General features: G+C 43.6%; 1 protein-coding gene across 8 annotated transcripts in view; it reads right to left on the bottom strand.

The window, feature by feature from the left end:
• Positions 1-24,912, bottom strand: part of SH3KBP1 (SH3 domain containing kinase binding protein 1) — a 327,120-nt gene that overhangs the window by 58,815 nt on the left and 243,393 nt on the right. For all 8 annotated transcript variants that reach the window (XM_075913587.2, XM_075913595.2, XM_075913614.2 and 5 more), the window contains one exon: positions 23,797-23,891. In XM_075913587.2, coding sequence (XP_075769702.1) covers positions 23,797-23,891 — 95 coding nt within the window. The remainder of the gene's footprint in view (positions 1-23,796; positions 23,892-24,912) is intronic.

Raw genomic sequence — 24,912 nt, 5'->3', positions numbered from 1 at the left:
GCTAGGGCTTGATATTTGGCAAAGGGCTGCTCTGAGTTGGGGGTGTGCCTTTTGCTGACCCTGTGAATATTCACCCACATTTGGGCATGTTAAAAGCCTCTGGAAAAATCATGCATCTCACATACCCAGTAGACACTGAGGTAAATTCTCTGAAGACAAAGAGTCTATCTGCAGTGAGAATAATCCAAGGCAGGCCTGCGGAGACTTTCATGTCAGTTGTTTCTCCTATCTCCCCTTGGTGAGGCCTAGGCAGCATGGAGGAGAAAGATGAAGCAGCCTAACTGGAATGCAGTGGGGTGGGGACAGAGGGAGAAATAAGAACAGAGGGGAAGGAATATAGGAGATGTTGAAGTGGCCTGAGAAATGAGTGGGAGGTAATCCATGTTCAAAGAGGAAAGGGGCAGGAGCCAGGGGAGGGAGTTCATGAAGAGGCACGGAGTGGAAGTGTGGCAGAAGCCTCAGAGGGTCTGATGGGAGAAGAGGGGGACAGGAACATGCTAGGGTCACAGGATCAGATCTGTCTGCAACCACTAGAGAACACTCTCTCCCAGGGATCCTGAAACTCTACATTCTTCTGCTGTCAGTACTGTGAAACCCACTGACAAAAGTGTCTCGTCCCGGTCAAATGTCTGGTTCACATCAAATATAACCATCTCCCTCTGCTAGCAGTTACTAAGTTAACTTAAGTGGGAGAGGCCTTTTAGGTGGATGTGCAGTTCAAAGGCTGTTGATTAGCCAACCTGAGAGTCAGTATGATTCCACATGATAGAATTTTTTAAAACTAGGAAATGACTTAAAAAAAAACTATAGTAAGAGAACATTGAGGTCTTTAATTACACAGCCCTATTTTTCACAGGATGGATAGTCCTCCAGGAATGAACTGGTGTCAGGTAGTCAATTAAGCTGCTGCCTGGAGGACCCTGCCTCATTTGTCACAGAATTTAGAGGTGTGTAAGACAAGGGACTGCAGGAAGAAAGAGGATAGTCTTATGATTATGGTTGTGTGTCTGCATCAGCCACACAGTTTCCACATGATACTGAGCAAGCCATTTAAAATGTTCATGATGAGCCACTAATTGTGTGTTCCTCGTTTTCTGGGTGCCAAACATGAGAATCCTGGGGACTTATTTACAGAAGTACCGAGCACTCACAGCTGCAAATGAAGTAAACGGGAGGTGTACTTTTGTAACCACCACCAGGTGGATCTGAACCTGGGACTTCTGAAGAGGAGTATAGGAGCCTCCATCCTCTGAGCTAAAAGCCAGCTGGCTTCCAGCTCCTGCTGTAGAGGTCTCTTGATCTTAGCTGTTGTTGTGGTCTAGGTGTGTGGGTTACAGTTTGAACATACAGTGCTATACAGTAAAACACCAAAGGTCCGGCACTCCTGATGGTCCGGCACTCCTGATGGTCCGGCACCATCAGGAACCCAGAAATTCTCCGGGCAGCCAGACCATTGGAGCTGCTCTGCCCCCAGCTTCCCCGATTCAGCCACTGCTAAAATTGACCAGCGGCTGAATCGGGGACGCCTAGGGCAGAGCAGCTGGGGTGCTGCCCGGTTGGTCCCACAGCGCTGCCCCTCGGGGCTGCGAGACCCAACCTGGCAGTGCCCCAACTGTCCCCGATTCAGCCGCTGCTGAAACTGACCAGTGGCTGACTCCAGGAAGCTGGAGGCAGAGCTGCTCTGCCCTGGCTTCCTGGAATCAGCCCCTGATCAGTTTCAGCAGCAGCTGACTTGGGTACACCTGGGACAGAGCAGCTGGGGTACCGCCAGGTTGGTCTCGCAGCGCCAAGGGTTGGCACTACCAGACCAACCCGGCAGCGCCCCAGCTGCTCTGTCCCAGGCATCTGGATTCAGCTGCTGTTGAAACTGACCAGCAGCTGACTCCAGGAAGCCCGGGGCAGAGCAGCTCTGCCTCGGGCTTCCTGGAGTCAGCCGCTGATCAGTATCAGCGGACTTGGGGACACCTGGGGCAGAGCAGCTGGGGTGCTGCCGGGTTGGTCCAGTAGCGCCGAAGAGTGGCGCTGCGGGACCAACCCGGCAGCCCCCCCAGCTGCTCTGCCCCAGGCATCCCCAAGAGCAGCTGGGGTGCTGCCGGGTTGATCTTGCCGCGCCAAGGGTCAGCGCTACCGGACCAACCCGGCAGCACTCCAGCTGCTCTGCTGCAGGCGTCCTCGATTCAGCCGCTGCTGAAACTGACCAGCAGAGGCTGAATCCGGGACGCCTGGGGCAGAGCCGGACTATCGGAAGGGGGGGCTATGAGGGGTCTGGGGTGGCATCCCACCCCACCCCAGACCCCTCATAGCCCCCCCTTCCGATAGTCTGGAAAATCTGATAATCTGGCACTCCCTGGGTCCTAAAGGTGCTGGATTATCGGAAGTTTACTGTATAATGCTGAATACTGGAAAAAAACAGGCCTCTTAAATTGGGCACCCAAAATTAGTGAAAACTTTTGACCTTAAACTCTCTACTTCATTTCCCCATCTGTAACACCACCCCTCTCACCTCACAGGGTATTATCAAGATGAATTAATTGTTTGTGAAGCACTCAGATACTACAGCATAAGCACCATAAAAAGCTCACGAGAAAGTGGGCATTCTGTATTCAGAGCAGTGAATAAATGTGTGAGGCCACACATGGAATTATAAAGATAAAATCATATATGTAATAGCTGCTCATTCAGTGAGCATTAGCCAAAATGTGCAATGACTGAAGCAGGGGTCCTATGGAAAAAATAGCAGCAGGTGATCATGGTAATTAAAGACAGCATTATAATGCAGACACACAAGGGGGCCAAATTAAGGTTGCATGGGCTTACTATTGCTTTTCCAGGCAAGCAATTGCTTTAGTTGCCATAGTGATCTGAGATGAGTGCAAATGAAAGAAGCAGTATCTGCAAAGCAGGCTCTCTGTTCAATAAGATGTAGTCCACACTATGAAAAAATCTTGCTCAGTATTACATTACTTTGCCTCTGTTTGTTGAATTTTTTTTAGAAGTTGTATAATGTGTATGTAAGGGAGAGAGGGTTAAACGAGGGAAAGCAAATTAGTACTAAAATGAAAGAAGACAGAACTTTTTGCTGACAGATTTCTGTTCAGTTTGTTTACCTTATTTCATCTCAGGAGAACTATTTAAATGATATTGTATCTTGGACAGTTATTTATGCATTGTCAGATCAGAGCAAGGTCTGGTTCTCCCTTTTTTGTTTGATTTTTAACCGCATATAATATCTCTTCTGATTTACTGTCTCCATGATCTACAAACAGAGGCAACTGAACAACTCTTTAATTCTATAGGTCAGACTTCCCTTGGGACTTGAGTGGGCTCGAACAACAGAGTTTTCCACATGCGGGGAGGTCCAGGCTCCCTAACCAGCTGCAGGCTCTGCTTCCGGCTGGGGCTGTGCTCCATGCTGCCTGCCGCTGCCTCCAGCCCCACATCCTGCTAGGACTGACCAGGGCTGCAACCCCCACCACGCCAGCCCAGGACAGCTTGTGCCACGCCAGCCTGTGCTGCGTACTCAGCTGACTCTGAGCTCCCCACTCTCTGCTGGCCCTGCTATCTCCAGCCCTGACTGGGGCTGCGCTCCTGGCCAAAAGCCCTGGCCAGGGCTGTGCTTTTGAACCTAGATAGCTGGGGCTCTCTGGTCCAACATTTGTGGTCCTGCCAGACCAAGGATGGTGCTGGAGCAGAGTGTCCCACATTTTAGAGATTCAACCCGTACTTACTTCTCCTAGTCTTTCCCACTTCTCTCTTTGTGATAAGTTTATTTTCCTTTCCCCCAGCTTTCCCTCCTATTTTAGTATTGTGGGTTGCACTCAGAATGCCTTCATTTTCCAGCATTGCTTTTACATCTTAAACTGGGCTGATACTTGGCTAACTGATGACATAAAAACCCCCAAACTTTGTGACATTTACATACTCGGTGAGTGACTTAAAAATATAGGCAGGAATTTTTACACCTACTTCTTTCCTGAAGTGCAATAACTCTCCTACTCCTGAGCGATGTCTCTTTCAATAGAGACTACTACTCAGTGTATAGAATTATGCTATGTTTTGTGGCGGTCTTCTAATGTGGTATCTTTTTGGTACTAATCTGAACTTGTCAAAATATTTATGACCCAATTTAGATTTGAATGGTACTCTCCAGAGATTAAATATTTTTGCATATAACAATGGCACTATTTAGCTCTAGCTAATATTCCTGATGATTATGTGCATGTATATTTTTAAGTCAAGGCTTTATTTATTCTTTATGATTAGGGATGTTAAGATTAGCTTAATTAACTAATCGAATAGTCAATGGGATTTCCATTGACTATTCAATTAGTATAAAGGGCGCCAGCTAGTCTCCAGTTCAAAAGCGGAAGCCCCACAGGGAGTGCAGGGCTTCCTTTGAAAGGCTGCAGCACCCCAGGGAGCGCGGTGCCATTGAGGCTCTTGTACATTTCAAAAGGAAGCCCCCCTGCAGAGAGTGTGGGGCCACTGAGCCTTTGATATGTATAAGAGCCCCAGGGCTCTTGTATATCTCAACAGCAGAAGCCCCAGAGCAGGGCCAGCATGGGACTCCTGAGCAGGCCCTGCGCTGCCTCAGCCTTTCAAATGTACAAGAACCCCCCAGTGGGACTCTTGTACATTTAAAAAAAAAAAAAAAAGCAGAATCGCAGCATAAGCAGCATGAGTGGAGATTGCTACAGTCCCCGCTTGCACTGTTTCTGGCTGTGCCTCTACGTCCCTTACCCCCGCAGAGATGGTGCTGGGGGAAGGGGGGGACAACTGGATTTTAAGATGGCTCCCCCCAGCACCAGCTCCTGCTCCCTCCCCTTGCTGCTTCTCTCTGATAGAGGCAGCAAGGTGGGGAACAAACAACTAGTCGCATCACTAGACGACTAGTCTCTCTCATCCCTATTTATGACAGTGGAAATCCTTTCCCTATTTTCTCACTCCGGTTAAATTTTATCTTTGATGCTTCTAATTCTTTAAGTTTACTCATTTTCATAAACAGATTTGTTGGGTATCATGTTCATTAATCCAGAACAGATGGTGTCCCCCCATCCCCTACAACCTGTCAATCAGGCTTATGCAGCCAATCGCCACACAGGATTTTTCACATATTATATGCAAGCCTTCAGACAACCTTGCCTCTCTAATTTTTCCATTCTTCATCTCATATGTAAGAAGGTTCTTCTCTGAGCCTGAGAAGATAGGATGGGGAGACTTCATCAAAAATAAACCAAGGATGGAGACTGGGTGTACATAATCTATGATGTCACCATGCAATCCACCATGAAAATACAAGATAAGAAAAAAGAGGATTTTGTGTTCAATAAGAACAGGAGTGTTTAATTCAGAGTTTTAAAGAAGCACTGTCAGGAGGAGTTTGAGCCAAAATTTAGCTTATGTTAAAATAAGCTTTAACAAAAGCCAAAAGCCAAGAGAACAAAAGCCAAAAGCCAAGAGAATTGTTTTAATTAATTTCTTTTGAAGTTTCCAACAGATATCTTTATAAACAAAAATAAATATTCCTCTGCAGTTTTCAACCAACAAATAGGAGTATTATACTTGCGCATAGGAACCTGACTATGTGATAAAATTACTTATACAAATGATTTGTTAAAACAAAAACTTTTGACTACTCTTTTCGTCATCCAGGCTAGGAGAAATACAAAACCTATATGACATACTGAATATTAAATAAGATGTTTACCATTTCGTCTCTTTAAAAAGAAAAACTGGTGAAATTATTTGTAATACACTATGGAATTTTTATTTCATATTATTTTAAGGCTGAAAATTTTAAATTTACTCTGCAAAATTAATGAAGCAATGAAAACTAATATAAAGGATGTGGCTAATTCATATGCTTTCATATAAAAAGCTTTTTATCCATAGATCTCAAATCAGTTTACAGAAGAAAGTGTCAACTTCATTTAGTAGATAGGAAAATAGAGACCGAGAAGAAGGGATTGCCCAAGATCACAAAGCAGCCTAGTGGCAGATGCCAATTTGCAACCTACATTTTCTGACACACCAGTCTAATGCCCTAATCACGAGACCACGGTGAAGTAGGGCCCTGTAAATCCAGAGTTATATTCACTATATATTTACAGGTATTGGCATCCATGCATATGGATGTGAATATCTGTGGCTCACTTTTGCAGATATGGATATGAAGTACTATTAGACTGAAGAAAATAATTTGTCACCAAAGTATCTTATCTGAAAAAAGAGAATCTTATGTTTTTAAAAAACACAATAAACACAACCCGATGCCCCAAGTATGTACTTGGGCTCCCATGGCCACACTGCTATTTTTAACACATGGGCTTGGGCAGAACTAGTGCATGTATGTCTATTCCAGGTTAGTATTATGCCTCCTAGTTACTGTGCAGACATACTCCATAAACGAAGGGGAAAAAATCACATGGAATATCAGATAAAATGTCAATGTGACCTAGGATTTGAAGGAATTTATTTAAAATAGTAAAAGTAAACAGGAAAAAATATTAGTGTCAGAGAAAATACCAAATGCCAGAAACAACAGATACCAGAACAGTCTGACAACAAGCGATCACCAACACACCTAAGAATTTTGCCAATAATTATAAGCATATATTCTTGTAGCCACTAAAAGAATGATCCCTTTTTTGACATTAGCAATGACCATGAGAAATGGGAGAAAGGTCATTCTTAATGCAATCAAAAATGAGAAAAAACACATCTGCAAAAAATATACATAAAAGGGAGCCATCTCAAGAAAACAGATTTTTTCCAGGGAGGTCAGAAAAAGACGACAAAACTCTCAATTCTGAAACTGGAGCCTATAGTGAGCAAGAGAGGCAAGTTAAAATATCAGGTCCACAAGACGATGAAAATAAAAGGAGCATAAGATCTGTTGGCACGTAAGCAAAGAAAACTTATATTTGGCACACCAGTTTTCTGATACCACCTGCCAAACTTAAGGAACATAAGCATTATTTACAAAACAAGACTATGGGCAGCAGGATCACTTATCTCCTAAGAGGGGCACTGTCAAAAATTCTACCTTGGCTTATATAAGCTAAAAAACCCAATGAAGTCATATTTTGTCTTTCTGGGCGGCCTGCTGGCCTCAAGCTCCACGCAGCATTCCAATTTTGAAATGCACAAGAACCCCACCGGGGGTTCTTGTGCATTTCAAAGAAGAAGTGCTTCATGGAGCTTGGGTCAGCGGGGGACTCCCCACTGGTCTCAAGGTCCACGTGGTGTGCCCGCAGGGGCAGATAACCGTTTTGCGGGGCCCTGGGCAGCATAATTCTGCGGGGGCCCCCCTTTGCCACGGTGCACGCGCAGCGGCGCCACGGCGCATGCACGGGGCTTTCTGAAGCACGGGGCCCAGGGCGGCCGCCCCGTTCGCCCTGCCCTATATCCGCCCTTGTGTGCCTGTTTTCCAATGTACAAGAGTCCCCAGAGGAGGTTCTTGTGCAATTCAAAGCGGAAACATCCGAATGGAGTATGGGGTCGGTGCCCGCATAGAGCCTGGCTGCAGGTGGCATTCCAACTTTGAAATGTACCAGAGCCCCAGCTGGGACTCTGATACATTTCTAAGTTGGCCACCACTGCACTCCTGCCCCCTCCCACAGAGTTGGGGGGAACCAGCTTAAAAACATGCCCTCCTCTTCGCCTGCCCCCTTGCTGTCTCTTTGTGATAGAAGTGGCAAGGACGGAGAAGTAACGAGTCGACTATTCAATAAGCTTTTGCTTATCAGATAGTCGACTAGTCAATTAGTCACATCCCTAATTAGATCTCATTCCTCTTGGCCAGCAAACAATGCTATTGTGTGAAACCTAAAGAACATGGAAACAGTCTTTGGCTAATAGAATTCTGGTCTTGCTAGCTACAAGAAGGCAGTTCTTAGTTATGATTTGTTGACACAAGCTAAGGCAGCTTCACTGCCACAGTCTCTGTGAAAACCAAATCTGTTTTGTACATTCAGTTTCAATGCTAACACCTGTGTGAAAGTTATTCCCCGTAGTACAGGTAGGGTAGAGAAGCAAGGGAAACCTGTCACACTCGAGAAAGGTTTTAGGGAGTTTGTGTTTGATTCAACAAAAGAGGATAATGGAAATATTTGTTTACCTCTGTCCTTGGTTAATGTTATGGGTATTGTCCTAATAGGAGCACTGATAGGAGTAAGAGATGGGTGTAATGGGGGAGACATGGTATAGAGGTGGGGAAATTGACATTTATTATCTTTCCTTGAGGCTTTCAATGGGGAAACTGTCTTTTTGTGCAGCTGCAGTCAAGAAGGGAATAACATACCTTTCTAAACTTTATTGCTTCATGTTCACTCTCTCTATTTAACCTGTCTGGCCAGCAGATCTCTTATTTAACCCCCTCACATGTCGTTCCTCCCCGCGTGAACCCACCATTCACTTTCTTTAGATCAGAGTGCGCAACCTTTTTTAATTCACGACTCCCCACGGGGGCCACTGAATTTGGTTGAGCAAACCACAGATTGCGCGCCGCTGCTTTAATCAGCCAGAGGACAGGAAAACTGGGTTACAAATTGCAGTTCTAAAGTGGATTTAGTCCAGGCACAGCTGTGTTAGCATTGGGCCACTGCTGACAGATCTTCAATGAGGAAGGGACAGGTGTTCTGTATGAACCAAACTGAGAAGAATGTTTGGTAAAAAAGAGTGCTTACAGACCAAAAGGAGGATTTTCTTTTAAGTGCAGTTTGCCTAGGAATATAAACATGATTCTTCTGGGGAAGGGTGTGTTTATAAACATAAAGGATAGCTCACTTCCTGCAGCAAGGAAATGCTAAAAGCTGCCTCACTTAGGGAGCACAGTAATAACTAGGGTTGCCAACACCCCCGGTTTTGCCAGGAGTCTCTCAGAATTGGGCTCTTTCTCCCACAAGCTACTGAAGCTAATCAGGGAGATTTTAAACCACTAGCAATCCAGCATTGCAGCAGGGTTAAGGCAGGCTCCTTGGCCACTTAGGCTCTGAGCTGTTCCCAGGAGCTGCCAACATGTCCCTCTAGAGCCTAGGCAAGAGGTATGGGGGTCTCGGGCTACGCGCACCCTGAGCACTAATTCTGCAGTTTCCATTGGCCAGCCACCTACTCCTAGGGGCCCAGGGAGTTGCAAGCCACCACTGGGGGCAACATGGAACCAGGACAAGCAGGGAGCTTACCTTAGCCCCATGGACTGGGAGCCACCCGAGGTAAGTGCACCCAGCTGGAGCCCCCTCACCCTCCACTCACACCACACCCTAAGCGCCTACCCCTCTCCTGAGTCCCTTACTGGAGCCAGACCCCTTCATAGAATCATAGAACCATAGAGGTGAAAGAGACCTCAGAAGGTCATCAAGTCCAGCCCCTGGCTCTAGGCAGGACCAATCCCAACTAGATCAACCCAGCCAGGGCTTTGTCAAGCCGAGACTTAAACACCTCTAGGGATGGAGACTCCACTACTTCCCTAGCTAACCCATTCCAGTGTTTCACCACTCTCCTAGTGAAATAGGTTTTCCTAATATCCAACCTGGACCTCTCCCACCACAACTTGAGACCACTGCTCCTTGTTCTGTCATCTGTCACTACTGAGAACAGCCTTTCTCCATCCTTTTTGGAACCTCCCTTCAGGAAGTTGAAGGCTGCTATCAAATCCCCCCTCACTCTTCGCTTCTGCAGACTAAACAGACCCAACTCCCTCAGCCTCTCCTCATAGGTCATATGCTCCAGCCCCCTAATCATTTTGGTTGCCCTCCGCTGGACCCTCTCCAATGTGTCCACATCCTTTTTGTAGTGGGGGGCCCAGAACTGGACATAATACTCCAGATGTGGCCTCACCAGAGCTGAATAAAGGGGAATAATGACATCTCTGGATCTGCTGGCAATGCTCCTCTTAATGCAACCGAATATGCCATTAGCCTTCTTGGCTACAAGGGCACACTGTTGACTCATATCCAGCTTCTCATCCACTGTAACCCCCAGGTCCTTTTCTGCGGAACTACTATTTAAGTGGTTGGTCCCCAACCTGTAACAATGCTTGGGATTTTTCTGTCCCAAGGGCAAGACTCTGCACTTGTCCTTGTTGAACCTATTCAGATTTCTTGTGGCCCAATCCTCCAATTTGTCTAAGTCACTCTGGACTCTATCCCTGCCATCCAGCATATCTACCTCTCCCCCTAGCTTAGTGTCATCTGTAAACTTGCTGAGAGTGCAATCCATCCCCTCATCCCGGTCATTAATAAAGATATTGAACAAAACCGGTCCTAGAACTGAACCTTGAGGCGCTCCGCTAGAAACCGACTGCCATTCTGACATCGAGCCGTTGATCACTATCCGTTGGGCCCGGCCTTCTAGCCAGCTTTCTATCCATCTTACAGTCCATTTATCCAATCCACATTCCCTTAACTTGCTGGCAAGAATATTGTCGGAGACCGTATCAAAAGCCTTGCTAAAGTCAAGGTATATCACATCCACTGACTTTCCCATGTCCACAGAAACAATTACCTCATCATAGAAGCTAATCAGATTAGTCAGGCACGACTTGCCCTTTGTGAATCCATGCTGACTATTCCTAATCACTTTCCTCTCCTCCAAGTGCCTCAAAATGGATTCTTTAAGGATCTCTTCCATGATTTTTCCAGGAACTGAGGTAAGACTGACCGGACTATAGCTCCCTGGATCGTCGTCCTTCCCTTTTTTGAAGATGGGCAATACATTTGCCTTTTTCCAGTTATCTAGGATCTCTCCTGATCTCCACGACTTTTCAAAGATAATGGCCAAAGACTCCTCAATGACATTTGCCAACTCCCTCAGTACCCTCGGATGCATTAAGTCCGGACCCATGGATTTGGGTACATTTAGCTTTTCTAAATAGTTCCTGACCTATTCTTTACCCACCAAGGGCTGTCCATCTTCATCCCATCTTGCATCACTTAGCGCATTAGTCCGGGAGCCCACCTTGTCTGTGAATACAGCCCCTGCCACAGTCCTGAAACTCCTACTGGAACACACCACACCCCCTCTGAACTTCCTCCCGTACCCCAATATCTAGCCCTGAACCCCCTCCTGTATCCAAACTCCCTCCCAGAGTCTACATCCCCCACTCTCACCTGCACCTCAACCCCTTGCCCCAAGCTCAGCCCAAAACAGTGTCCCACACTCTGAATCCCTATGCCCTACCCCAGAGCTCATTCTATACCCCACCCTGGTGAAAATGAATAAGGGTGGGGGAGAGTGAGCAGGGGAGCGGAGACAGAGTGAGTAGGGACATTACTTCAGAACTTGTGGGGGAAGGGTATGGCCTCAGGAAAGGCGGGGCAGAGGGGGAAGAGTGTTTGGATCTGTGTGATGAAAACATAAGAACAGCCATACTAGGTCAGACCAACGGTCCATCTAGCCCAGTATCCTGTCTCCCGACAGTGACCAATACCAGATGTTCCAGAGGGAGGGAACATAACAGGTAATCATCATGTGATCTCTCTCCTGTTACGCATTTCCAGACAAATAGAGGAATACCATTCCTACCCATCCTGGCTAATAGCCACTGATGGACTTAACATCCATGAATTTATCTAGCTCTTTATTGAACCCTGTTAAAGTCCTAGCCTGCACCACATCCTCTGGCAAGGAGTTCCCCAGGGTGAACGTGCACTGAGTGAAGAAAAGCTTCCTTTTGTTTGTTTTAAACTTGCTGCCTATTAATTTCATTTGGTGACCCCTAGTTCTTATATTGTGGGAATAAGTAAACAACTTTTCCTTATTCACTTTTTCCACGAGTCATGATTTTATAGACCTCTATCATATCTCCTTTGTAGTCTCTTCTTTTCTAAGCTGAGAAGTCCAAATATTTTTAATCTCTCTTCATATGGGACCCATTCCAAACCCCTAATCATTTTTGTTGTCCATGATAAGACATTTGACAACCTTAGTAATGACTCTGAACCCTTTATATGTTGGTTTACAGGATAGCTTTTGTAATTGCAAGAGAAACCCCTTTAAAACTGAAGGATTATGATGAAAAAGATGCAGTGTATGGGAGTTTTACTCGGCCTGCTCCAGTGAGAGGTGGATACTTTCAGAACCTCTGAAAATCAGGCTACTTTTATGTAAAAGTTAATTTTATGTAGATGCCTAAGGAGGATATGTGCACGTAATTTTAAGGACCCAAGTTTAAGACATTTGTCCTATCTGTTCTGTCATGATAGTTAAATTATTTTGATAGATGTCAGCTATGGTTATGTGCTATTATGCCTTTTCTTTTACAGTTTATAGTTAAACTGCACCTTCAAAATGTGTATTTAACAGGGCTCCTTCTTCAGGATGACAGTGCTACAATATGGTATTGGAACATTTATTATAACCGAAAGAACCTCTATAAAGTCGATCCTCCAAAGTATGGAAGCTGATTAAGTAGATAGGTCTACAGTCTACTTATCAGTTTCCTCTCTTTCACCATTCACAACCCATGTCTCTTCACCAGTATCCCAAATAACCAATCAGACTTCACTCTGACCATCTTTAAATGGTTATACACAGGGCTTGCCGAGCCACGGCGAGCCCCGCTCGCCAGCCGCGCTGTCCGGCGTTCTGCGCAGGCACAGATCGACCAAACCCGGCTCTTCCGGGATGTTCTCCATAGATTGTCGAGCCCTGGTTATACATTCATGTCTTTGTATTATAATACAGGCGTGTGAGATTTTCATTAACTATTTTATAAGTATTTCTGCCCTAGTATGTTTAAACGTGTGATGTAGAGTAAGAGATTGAAAAAGGGTGACAGAAATACATCTAGAGATTGTGTGATTTGGTGATCCAAATTATTGTGGTTGATGGTGATATTTCAAAGCAAAAGTGCCCGCATGGAGCCTGAGGTCAGTAGGGGACTCAAAGTCCTGCGTTGGCCCCAGGCTCCATGCTTACATTTCAAAGCTGGCACTCCTCATGGAGCTTGGGATCAGATGGGGAGCATTTCAAAATGGCAGTACTGCTTGGAGCCTGGGATCAGCTGGGGACTCCCCAGCTGATCTTGGACTCTGTGCAGCGCTGCCACTTGTAAGTACCCCCCTCGTCTCCCCACCTCTTGTTGTCTCTGATAGAGGGGAGAACGACTAGTCAACTAATCCTTTACATCCCTAGCCCATGCACAGCCTTGTCTTGCCTTTTCATTCTCTTGGTGGCATCCGGGTCCGATAAGACCACAGAATCAGGAGCATCCAGAATACAAGTAAGATAAAGACCTTATTTACAGGAACTCCTTGGTACACAGAAGTACCACAAACACTGTATTTATTACACTCTGCCTGTGGGGTGGACTAATATTGGCACAATGTTGGCAAACTTACCCTTAGCCCAAATCATTAATACAACCCATCTGAATCATTGTTTGGATGAACTGAATTCAAATTTTGCTTTATTTGTATGACACTTGTATTATGTTGGTTTGGGGATTTTCCTCCCAGAGAAGAAAAAGCCATTTTCCAAAGTATTTGGGGATTTTGCCATGACACCCCTTACCTCCACTCATTAATTAAAATTTAAGTTTCTTAGCTAAAGCCCCATGTGACAGTTTGAAATTAAAGGCACTAATGAATTAGTAACTTCAAAGCCATCTTATTACAATGACCTGCCAAGTCTCACTCTCTTGGGATTCATTTTAAGGCACTCTTCTTGCATTGAAGGGTTTTGCAAAATGATTTGAGAATTGAAATTTCTCTCATTGAAATTATCACATCTTTTTAGCCCTGCTAATTTCAATCTGAGGCAAAAATAATGTAATATATTCTAACAACGTTAGTTTTTATTTTATATAATGTAATGCATATGCAAATAATGTCAAGATGTCACAAAGGAATTTATTTTTATCACACAAGTGCTTCTGAGAGGCACTCTAGACTCTGAACCAGCTAAAAGGGTCAACAAGGCAACCACTATTTTCTTTGTTAATGGAAAAGCATATTTCTAGTTCAAGTTCATATAAACTCACAACACCGATTTTCCTAATTCTCTACTTAATAAAAAATTACAATATTCAAGTCTAGGCTTTTTTTAAAAAAAAATATGATAAAAGAGGTAAACCGAACTGAGTTTTATTGCAAGTGCTACTCTATTTTATTTTTCACTTAAAACGTTTGAAAAGGGAGCATCATGCTGTTTAAGTGACCATTATTAATCACTTTAATGACAAGCAGTAGTAATTTAGCCCTTTGTTTTCCTTTTACATCCAGCCACCCTACCCAACCCATGCCACCACCTAATTTCATGCTTTGGGAGCAAAGCAAGGGGTAGCAGCAGAAGAATTTAAAATGGCAACATATGCCTGAAGACAAGCAGCTATGGCTGCTGCTTCCAATGGCATCAGCTGTCTGATCCTGGCAGCCTGTATCTGGTAACAGAGGGCCAGATCCTAAGGCTTAAGCAACATCTTAGAAAACCTGAAGTGGTTCAGGAAGATCAAGAGCAACAGGACTGAAGATGTCTAGCTAGCAATGAAGCTGTGTAAACACAAATCTACCTCCTTTCTATTACCCTTGTAGAGATTGTAGCAACAACTGTAGTCACTTCTGCATACCTTCTGACATCTTTTTGATTTGCATTTTAGGAGAGAACCCCAGCTGCCCTTTTCCCCACACACTTGGAAAGTGGCAAGCACCCCTTTCTCATTACGGGGTTGGGAAGAAAAGCCAGTGGATGTTCCCATGTTGCCCACTTCTTGTGATTGTTACTGAAAGCCTTGTGATATTTTGTATTTTCATTAATGCCTGAATGTACAGATAAAAGTGACTGCAGGAGAATCTCAGTTTCCTTGAAAAATATTTGTCTAGTCTTCACCATTGTGGAGAAAAGGTTAACAACATGACTTAAATGTACCCCAAAGGCTCAAAAACCAGAAATAAAACAAAAAGAATCTTAAATTTATTATTTATATATTATTATTATAAAGCCACTCATGGCTTTTTGGGGCTTGATTTATGCTTTTGAACATCTCTCGGGGGCAGGTCAAAAGACTGATGGGAAAAGAACAGAAGCAGCTCTACCATCTTCAGCTTTCCACTTTAGCCCAGTTGCTTCTGCCTGTTCCACTTTACTTCTGGTCACATTTTCCATTTATTTTAGCAATAGGTGGTGCTTTTTGATTTCTTCTCCACAGCAGCAAGATGCTTGAGAGGCACTACAGCTGGAATAAGCAGCAGCCTATATACTTCAGGCAGATGCTGCTCCTCTTGGGTTTGCCCTCTACTAGTGATTTAAAGATCTACCAGAGTAAGGGCAGGGTTTTTACTTGTAATAAATAAAGACTGGGAGAAATAGTTGGGGATCCGCAAACAAGCTACAGTGCCATTATATCTATTCTTTGTCATTCATATTATATATGGAAAGCAATATCATGTATCAACAGAGGTATAGAGCTACACCTATGCAATTTACAAAAAGTGTTCTTTTGCTCAGCATAGAATCATAGAACACTAGAACTGGAAGAGAGCTCAAGAGCTCATCGAGTCCAGTCCCCTGCCCGCACGACAGAACCCAGTACCGTCTCTAGACCATCCCTGATAGATGCTCTCAAATATCTCCAGAGATGGAGATTCCACAACCTCCCTAGGTAACTTATTCCAGTGTTTAACCACCCTGACAGTTAGGAAGATTTTCCTAATGTCCAAACTAAACCTCCCTTACTGCAGTTTAAGCCCATTGCTTCTTGTCATATTATCAGAGCATAAGAACAACAATTTTCTCCCTCCTCCTTGTGACACCCTTTTAGATACCCAAAAACCGCTATCATGTCCCCTCTCAGTCTTCTCTTTTCTAAACTAAACAAGCCCAATTCTTTCTGTCTTCCTTCATAGGTCATGTTCTCTAGACCTTTAATTGTTCTTGTTGCTCTTCTCTGGACCTTCTCCAATTTCTCCACATCTTTCTTGATATGTGGAGCCCATAACGGGACACAAAACTCCAACTGAGACCTAATCAGCGCACAGTAGAGCTGAAGAATGACTTCTCGTGTCTTGGTCACAACACTCCTGTTAATGCATCCCATAATCATGTTTGCTTTTTTTGCAACAGCATCACACTGTTGGCTAATATTTAGCTTGTAGTCCACTATGACCCCTAGATCCCTTTCTGGAGTACTCCTTTTTAGACAGTCACTTACCATTCTGTGTGTGTGAAACTGTTCCTTCTTAAATGGAGTACTTTGCATTTGTCCTTATTAAACTTCATGCTATTTACCTCAGCCCATTTCTCCAGTTTGTCCAGATCATTTTGAATTATGACATGATTCTTGTATTTTTGAGCTGGCAGGTAAGTGTAAATAGTGACCTTTTAAATGTACAATTACATCTTAATACAATTAAGTATGAGGCTCTAGTTAAGACATCAACTATTAGTTACAGCTTATTAGGATTTTCCAAAAAGTTGTTTGTCACAGAGTGACTGGCAAACGGACAGTTACAACTATCCTGTAGATCACTGTTGAGACCAATGAATCACAGCAAGTCAGCTGAAAAGTAGCTGCTGAATGTATGTGCACATGCTGGGGTTTTATATGGGCAAGTGAGTTCTCTGAATACAGGCAGTCCCCAGGTTATGTGGATCCGACTTATGTCGGATCCCTACTTACGTCGGATCCCTACTTAAGTGAGGGAACCGCGAACTAGCTGCCCCCCTCCCAGCAGACTGCCGAGACACGCCGCGGCGGTCCCGCCGCCTGCGTCCTCCGCGGCGAGAAAAGCCGCTCCGCGTCTCCCTGGTCTGCTGGGGGAGGTCCCCCAGCAGACCAGGGAGACGCGGAGCAAAGCCGCGGAGGACGCGGGCGGTGGGACCGCAGCACGTCTGGGCGGTCCCGCCGCCCCCGTCCTCCGAGGCGAGAAAAGCCTGGACTGCTGGGGGGGGGGGGTGCAGCTAGTGCGCCCCCCCCCACCCTCCAGCAGACCAGGCTTTTCTCGCCGCTGGTCAGTTTCAGCAGCGGCTGAATCAGGACGCCTGGGGTAGAGCAGCTGGGGGGCTGCTGGGTTGGTCCCACAGCGCCGAGGTGCGGCGCTACTGGACCAACCCGGCAGCTCCCCAGCTGCTCGTCCCCAAGTCAGCCGCTGCTGAAACTGACCAGCGGCTGACTACAGGAAGCCCGAGGCAGAGCTGCTCTGCCCCGGGCTTCCTGTAATCAGCCGCTGGTCAGTTTCAGAAGCTGCTGACTTGGGGACACCTGGGGCAGAGCAGCTGGGGGGCTGCCGGGTTGGTCCAGTAGCGCCGAGGAGCAGCGCTGCGGGACCAACCCGCAGCACCCCAGCTGCTCTGCCCCAGGCGTCCCCAAGGGCAGCTGGGGTGCTGCCGGGTTGGTCCCGCCGTGCCAAGGGTCGGCGCTACCAGACCAACCCAGCAGCACTCCAGCTGCTCTGCCCCAGGCGTGTCCGATTCAGCCGCTGCTGGTCAGTTTCAACAGCGGCTGAATCTGGACGCCTGGGACAGAGCAGCTGGGGTGCTGCCAGGTTGGTCCTGCTCTACCACAGGTGTCCCGAAGTCAGCTACTGCTGAAACTGATCAGCGGCTGATTCCAGGAAGCCCGGGGCAAAGCAGCTCTGCCTCGGGCTTCCTGTAGTCAGCCGCTGGTCAGTTTCAGCAGCGGCTGAATCGGGGACACCTCGGGTACAATATGTACCAGTTCCGACTTACATACAAATTCAACTTAAGAACAAACCTACAGTCCCTATCTTGTACGTAACCCGGGGACTGCCTGTACTCCAATACAAGGACTTTTTCTCCATGCAAATAGATGAGCTTTCACAGACTGTCAACACTTTTGGAAAAATGTAGCCTATACAACATTTATTTAAACCTGACATTTTATAAATAAAGCATACAGATAATTAGCAAGCCAAAATATACATTAATCAAACTAATGGGAGTGAGACATAGTAAACCACTAGAGCCTTTGGAAAATAAAATCCCGGAATAGTAGTAACCTAGAGATTCTGAAAGAAATTACAGAAATCTTCAATATAATGCCTTATTCCCTGAAGAAGGGCGCTCTCAAAATATTTCCTGCTTTTGGCAATTATATGCTACAAATGTCTGTTTTCCTTCTGCTTTTGTAAAGCAAATATATAAAAAAAAGATGTTGAGTTGGCAAAACCACATGATTAGGAAGAGTCATGAATGTGCTTTACATTTCTAGTAGAGAGAGCTTTCCTGTGTCAGACGTATTCTGGTAACGATATATTAAAATATTACTACCATAATTGTAGGTCTCTCTCTCTTGCATTTTCCCCATAACTGATAACCAATTCCATACTTTATAAAAGCAAAAACGATACATTTGAGATTTCAAAATATTAGCCTTAGACCAATTGTGTTAACACTTTTCCAGAAATTTTCAGTAAGTATATATTTTTAAAAGACCTCTTAAATTGAGGATTGAAGATATAATAAGAGTCAAATGACAAGCAAAACTCTGAATCTGCAGCTCACTGCATCTATTCCAGGTGAAGTCACTGCTTCATACATAAGGAGACCATTTTATCCTCAAGCATTCAAAGGGCTCAACCTATCATTAGTCATAAAACTTAGTTATTGGGATTGAGAACTTCTTAAGGCAATATATAACTATTTGTTAAAGATCTTTACAAAAGAGGAGCTACAATTACTCTAATTCAGTAAATAAGCTAGGATTCTTAAAAACTACCTCAGTTAAAAATTAGCAAGAGCTTACACCGACTGGCAAACTCACCACCTGGGAAGGTAGAAGAAAAATATCTCACAATCATCTAGTCCAGGGTTGGGCAAAAGGGTCTCTGTGAGCCAGATCTGGCCCACGAGGTGAGTTGATCTAGCCCACAGAGGTTCTACCGCTCCCCCACCCCCAGGCCAGTTAGGGCAGTAGGCCTGTCTTCTCCCTGCCCTCCTATCAGCTGGCTATCCTCTGACCTCAGGACTCCCTCCTGCCAGGCTGGGGGCAGAGGGGAATCGTCAATCTCTGCGGCTCCGTGACCAACACAGGGAAGTCCCAAGCCCCAACAGAAGCCGCACAGCGGAAGGGGGAGGGGGAGGGCAAGGGAAACCCCAAGCCACTGTGAAACTGGGTGCAGGGAGGAGAATCCACTTCAGGTAACTGGTGTAGTGACTCATAAATTGTAAGGACAGTCCTGGGTCCAGCTTATTTTGGACTGTCTGTCTGGGAGGAAGAACGCTCGGTAGAGACTCCAGCCCAATATCGGCGAGGAGTCCTGTGGCACCTTATAGACTAACTGAAGTGTAGGAGCATAAGCTTTCGTGGGCAAAGACCCACTTCGTCAGACGCATGTAGTAGAAATTTCCACTACATGCATCTGACGAAGTGGGTCTTTGCCCACGAAAGCTTATGCTCCTACACTTCAGTTAGTCTATAAGGTGCCACAGGACTCCTCGCCGCTTTTGCAGATTCAGACTAACACGGCTACCCCTCTGATACTTGACAGCCCAATATGCAGTTCAGCCACTACTACATGAACCAGAGATTCTGAAGTCCAGGCATGAGACCAGTTGCCTACAGCCAGCAGACAGGAATCAGTGCCCCAACAAGCTACCTGTGCAAAGGAGCTCGGAGACTCTGATGACAAATCGACCCCATGTTCAGGACTCGTGGTAGGAAGTGGCCCAGGGAGGACAAATGAGTGATATTTCCTACCCAAGGAAAGTCAGTATGTTGTGGTAGGATCCTCACTGGCAGAGTGGTGACCATACACGTATCAGATAGGGCCCTGGGCTGGTACCCACTCTTTATTGTCCCGGGACTCTGGGCCACATGACCCAAACCCAAGGGCAGCTGCTCTGCCTCCTGGCCTCTAGGCCACACTGCCTCTAATCCAAAGCCAGTCATCTTGACCCTCACCATTGAGCTGTGCTGCCTTTATCTAAAAGATCATCTGATAGTAGTCACGGTGATATCACAACCCTACAACAAGATGGAGTTTTCATACCCCGTGACGCATTAGAATGAATTACCAAGGGAAATGGTAGAATTTCCATCTCCCGATATCGTGAAATCAAAACCGGATGCCTTTCTGGAAGATATGCATTAGTCATATACAAGTTAGGGTTTAGTGAAACACAAGTTACTGGGTCAACTACAGGGGTACCTGAGTGAAATGTAATTTGCAGAAAATCAGACTAGATGTATCTAACAGTCCCTTCTGGCCTTAAACTATGAATTTAAGTAATCAGTAGAATCAGAATTTAGGTAATCGGTAGCAAATTTGACATGCTTTGATGAAATATTGCACATGCAGCAAAAATTATCATGTTCACTGAACAAAATAATTCTGTGTAGAGATTCACTTGCAATGTTCACTCAGCAGAAAAACTACCACAGGGAAATAAATACATCTCATTGAACCTGCACATTTAATGTCCATATTCCAAATAAAACCAGATTAGCCAACAAACGTGAGGTGGTTCTGATAACAGCCAGAATTAAAAGATGCAAATTGTAACCACTGTACTCATGTGACAACTTGGCAACTCACTGTCACAGCTGTGGCCAGCACTTTTGCTTGCCAAAAGTCACATTCTTGCCTATCCAACAATAATATGACCTTTTAATTGCAAGACACTGGTCTAGCCCAGTAGTATACTGGAGTCAATGAAAGCTGAACTTAGTAGGATAGGAACAGAAGGATAAGAACAAGGGAGCAAGGAGTCAAAGATGCATGAACTTCATTTTCATGCATGTTTAACAAATAACTTTTATTCATATGTAGGCAAGAAAGAAAAAGAAGTGTCATTTATTTCATCACCTACAATTAATTCACTTGAACATTTACTCCAGTCATTCAGAAAATGACTGTTTCACTAACACTTCTGATCACAGCAGTACAACTTCAGTTGCATTTGGTTACATGAATATTTCATCAACCCCCATCTCAACGAAGACCTAGTTTGGTGCTTTATTTTTAGTCAAACCAGTCAATGGAAAGTCACAAGATATGGAAATAATCCAAGTGTAAAAAATAAAATCGAGGGCACGTATAATCACCACAATAACTGAAAGGAAAAAAAAAGAAAGACAACTGATAGACAGTTACTAACAGTTTATTTTTCTAACAACCTTCTCAGTAAATCAAATTATTTTAGAAAAGGAACTTATTCTGTGAGCTCATTCCTTTTTTCCTAAATATAGATAATGCATAAGGTACTGTGGTTAAACAACCATGCTTCTTCCATAGTCATTTTCTAAGGGCCTGATTTTGCAAACACCTAAAATCATCATCATAAAAGGTGCTGACACTTCAGTTATAACATAAGGGCTTTGACTACACTGCAAGTTTTTGCAGCAGAAAATATGCTAATGAGAGACTAATTAGCATGAGTCACAATGCTATTAGCGTATTTTCTGCCAATTCTTTTTGCGCAAGGGGTTTTTGCACAAAAAGAAGCAGTGTAGCCGTGGGAATACTCAGAGTCCCAAAGGAAATTTTGTAAGGGCCTTTAGAACTCAGTAAGACAACTAATGTTATTCTTTAAAGACTATGGCTCTTAAATTCTTGCATGAAATAATGTTATGTGATGCTCACTCACTTGTTGATTTCAGTGTCTGTATACAAGGCTGACATGGTCATTGCACATGCTCAAATTACTGAAACCCAGAATTTGTGAGTGAACATTTATTGCAAATAAAAAGGTATTTTAGCCGTTACTATTTTGAGAGAAAATTGAATACAAAATAGGCTATTTTTTTCTGGTTGACTTGAAGTTTCTTAAATTGCTATATTAGATCATAAACTTTTTTTTTTTTTTTTTAAAGAATCCATATTTGTCCCATATCCACTATATATCTATCAGAGAAGAGAAAAGTTGAATTATTAGGGAAAATGTCTGGAAAGAAAACTTTTTTTTTTCCTTTAAAAAAAAAAAAAGACGGATCCTTTAATTACAAGATTATTTTTTTCTGCTCTGGAAGCCAGTGTCTTCCTGGTCAATCAGGAATACGTAGTATGGCTTCATTACGTGACTATCAGTGTAAACTTTTACAGGAAGTTGAGAATTCTGGAATTATTAGCAAGATAAAAGGTAGTTCTTAAAGACAGTTCTTATAGCTTCTTGAGACTGGAAACACTGTCTATCATCCACCCCTCAGCGCTCCTGTTGAAGGCATTCCAGTAAATCACAGCATGCATTTAAAATGTGGTATTTTTGAAGAAATATGTTCTCTTTTAGTATAAAACAAGCTCTATCTTCTGAACAGATACCATTTCAGAGTCCAGTTAGATTGCTAAAAAAGTCTGACTTTTGTTGCTGAAGAGTTGAAAGGTAAAAATAACACTGCAATCTTACTATATATTTTAGAAATGTGTATCGGTCTCTGAGAGTCCATTTAGTCAAGAACTCTTCCTAAATTGTAAGAGCAAAGATCACCACATTTGGTATGCAGCTTCCTTTTATCCTAATTTAAAGCAAGGTCAGGGTCTGGTTGTACCAGGAAAATGGTGTGTGCCTGGAATTAGATTGTTTCTCATAAAATGGAAAGGAATGGGTCTGGCAGGAGGGACAGTTATACTGCAGAACGACCACATGGGGATAACAAGGGGACAGAGATGGGAACCAGGACAGCTATAACTGGGCTAGTAGGGGGAACAATGGAAAATGCTTGACCTCTGCTAAGGACATTGCAAAGGGCAGCCAACTACTGTAGCTAACACTAAACTAAATCTAAATGTATCACCTCTACAATATGCAATGAAGAGTTCTCAAAAACTGAGATGAAAGTCTGAGGGGAAGATACCACACAGAGCTCAGGCTCTAAGGCCATGGGGTAGTAAAAAGGAACTGAGGGAGTCAGGGTGGCATCACCTTTATGTGGCTTAGGGAAGAGCTGTTATAAAGCAAATGGAACAATAAACAATCAAATTCAAGAAAAAGTGATCGTTCAAGTACAGCGGTGACTCATGTTTACTAACTTTAGTCTAAATGGAACAAAACAAATTTCATTTCTCCCAATTAATATTGATTGCAAATTGATAATAAACTGCAACAAATGCAAAATACTCCACTTAGGAAGGAACAATCAGTTTCACACATGCAGCATGGGAAGCGACTGAATGGGAAGGAGTACTCCAGAAAGGGATCTAGGAGTCATAGTAGACCACAAACTAAATATGAGCCAACAGTGTGATGCTGTTGCAAAAAAAGCAAACATGATTCTGAGATGCATTAACAGGAATATTTTGAGCAAGACACGAGAAGTCGCTGATTAGGTCTCAATTGGAGTATTGTGTCCACTTATGGGCACCACATTTCAAGAAAGATGGAGAAATTGGAGAAGGTCCAGAAAAGAGCAACAAGAACGATAAAAGGTCTAGAGAACATGAGGGAAGACTGAAATAATTGGGCTTGTTTAGTTTGGAAAGGAGAAGACTGAGAGGGGACATGGTAGCGGTTTTCAGGTATCTAAAAGTGTCTCATAAGGAGGAGGGAGAAAAATGGTTCTCCTTGGCCTGTTCATTTCATGTGTTTAATCATATTAAAGTCAACCAGTTTGACTGTGTGTAAAAACATTATGACCCATTATCTTTGGGCTAGTTGGGGTTTTTGCTTGTTTTTGTTTTTAAATGTAATTAACAAATGCTTGTCATTTTTTAAAAAGCACATATTCACAAAGAGAAAAAGAAATGAAACCCCAACCCAACCACGATAAAAAGTCAAACCAATGCTAACCAAAACAAACCCATCAGCAATCTACTCAATACAGACATACAGCAAACTACACTGCTGTAGTGATACATATTTTTGAAAGCTGTATTCTGGTTTATGAAGGGATAATGCTATCTTTACCTTATTGATAAGTATGACGATATCGCCTTCTTTGATTGTCAGTTCATCTTCATTCTGTGCTTCATATGGAAATATTACTTTGCAATACTCCTTGACTGAAAGGAAAAATGTGCAATTCAATAAATGACAATCTTATAACATTGTTTATCCGACTATTTCACATAAATATATTTACACTATACTTTGGTAAGTGTCTGTATAAGGTGCTATTTTATCTTTTTCCATTTGTTTCTTTCTATACTGTAAGATCTTCACAAACTACATTAAATATTCAGAAGATCTGTATTGACAATTCCTGTATTTATCAGCTGGGGGGGGGGGGGGGAGACAGATTTGTAGAACCCCAAAACAAAATAAAAAAAATACACTCTAGCCTGCCACATGCCATGAACCATTTCCATAAAAAAAAAAAGTAAGCATTTGTTATTCCCATCAGTGTTGCTATATGTCTTTCCAAAGGCTCACAGCAATTAGAGATAGAAAAGACTCAGGAGGCCACACAGGCCATTTATTCTCCTCCCTAAATAAGATGCTAGATATTTCTAATCTGGTAACTCAAAATAATCATAAATAAAATGCCATGATTATTCTCAAACATTGCTTCGAAGATCCACATCATTAATGGATATTTTCCAACTTTATTACTATAAAGATTTTTCTCCCTTTCTTTTTTCAGTGTCTATAAATAAGGTGTCAGTTCTCAGATACCAACCACTCCTACTCCTAACATCAACACACCTGTCACAAAAAAGCAGTTAATTATGACTTGTTGCTATGCAGCAAAGACAGGTGTGCCAATCCTCATTAAGGATCTACAAGGTAATGGGAACATTCAATTCTGGTTTTAGAATATATATAAAAATATACAATATTTTAAATAAGAGCACTTTACTAGAAAGCTGGGGCTGATGCAGATTAATATGAAGCAATTTCAAAATATGCATGTATATTGCATATGCATGCATATTGCAAAATATGCATGTATATACACGTACATATATGACAGTGCATGGAAATTCATGGTGCTTTAGCAATTAGACTGTTTTAATGGGGGCCAAGGGCTTTTTCTGGTTCACATATTACTCCTCAGCAGGGGATGAATTCTTAGTAGCTGTG

This window comes from Pelodiscus sinensis, chromosome 1 (assembly GCF_052426305.1).
Source record: "Pelodiscus sinensis isolate ZL-2025 chromosome 1, ASM5242630v1, whole genome shotgun sequence".
Classification (NCBI taxonomy): domain Eukaryota; kingdom Metazoa; phylum Chordata; order Testudines; family Trionychidae; genus Pelodiscus; species Pelodiscus sinensis.
The sequence above is the reverse complement of the archived record's forward strand: the minus strand, read 5'-3'. Positions and strand labels throughout refer to the sequence as shown.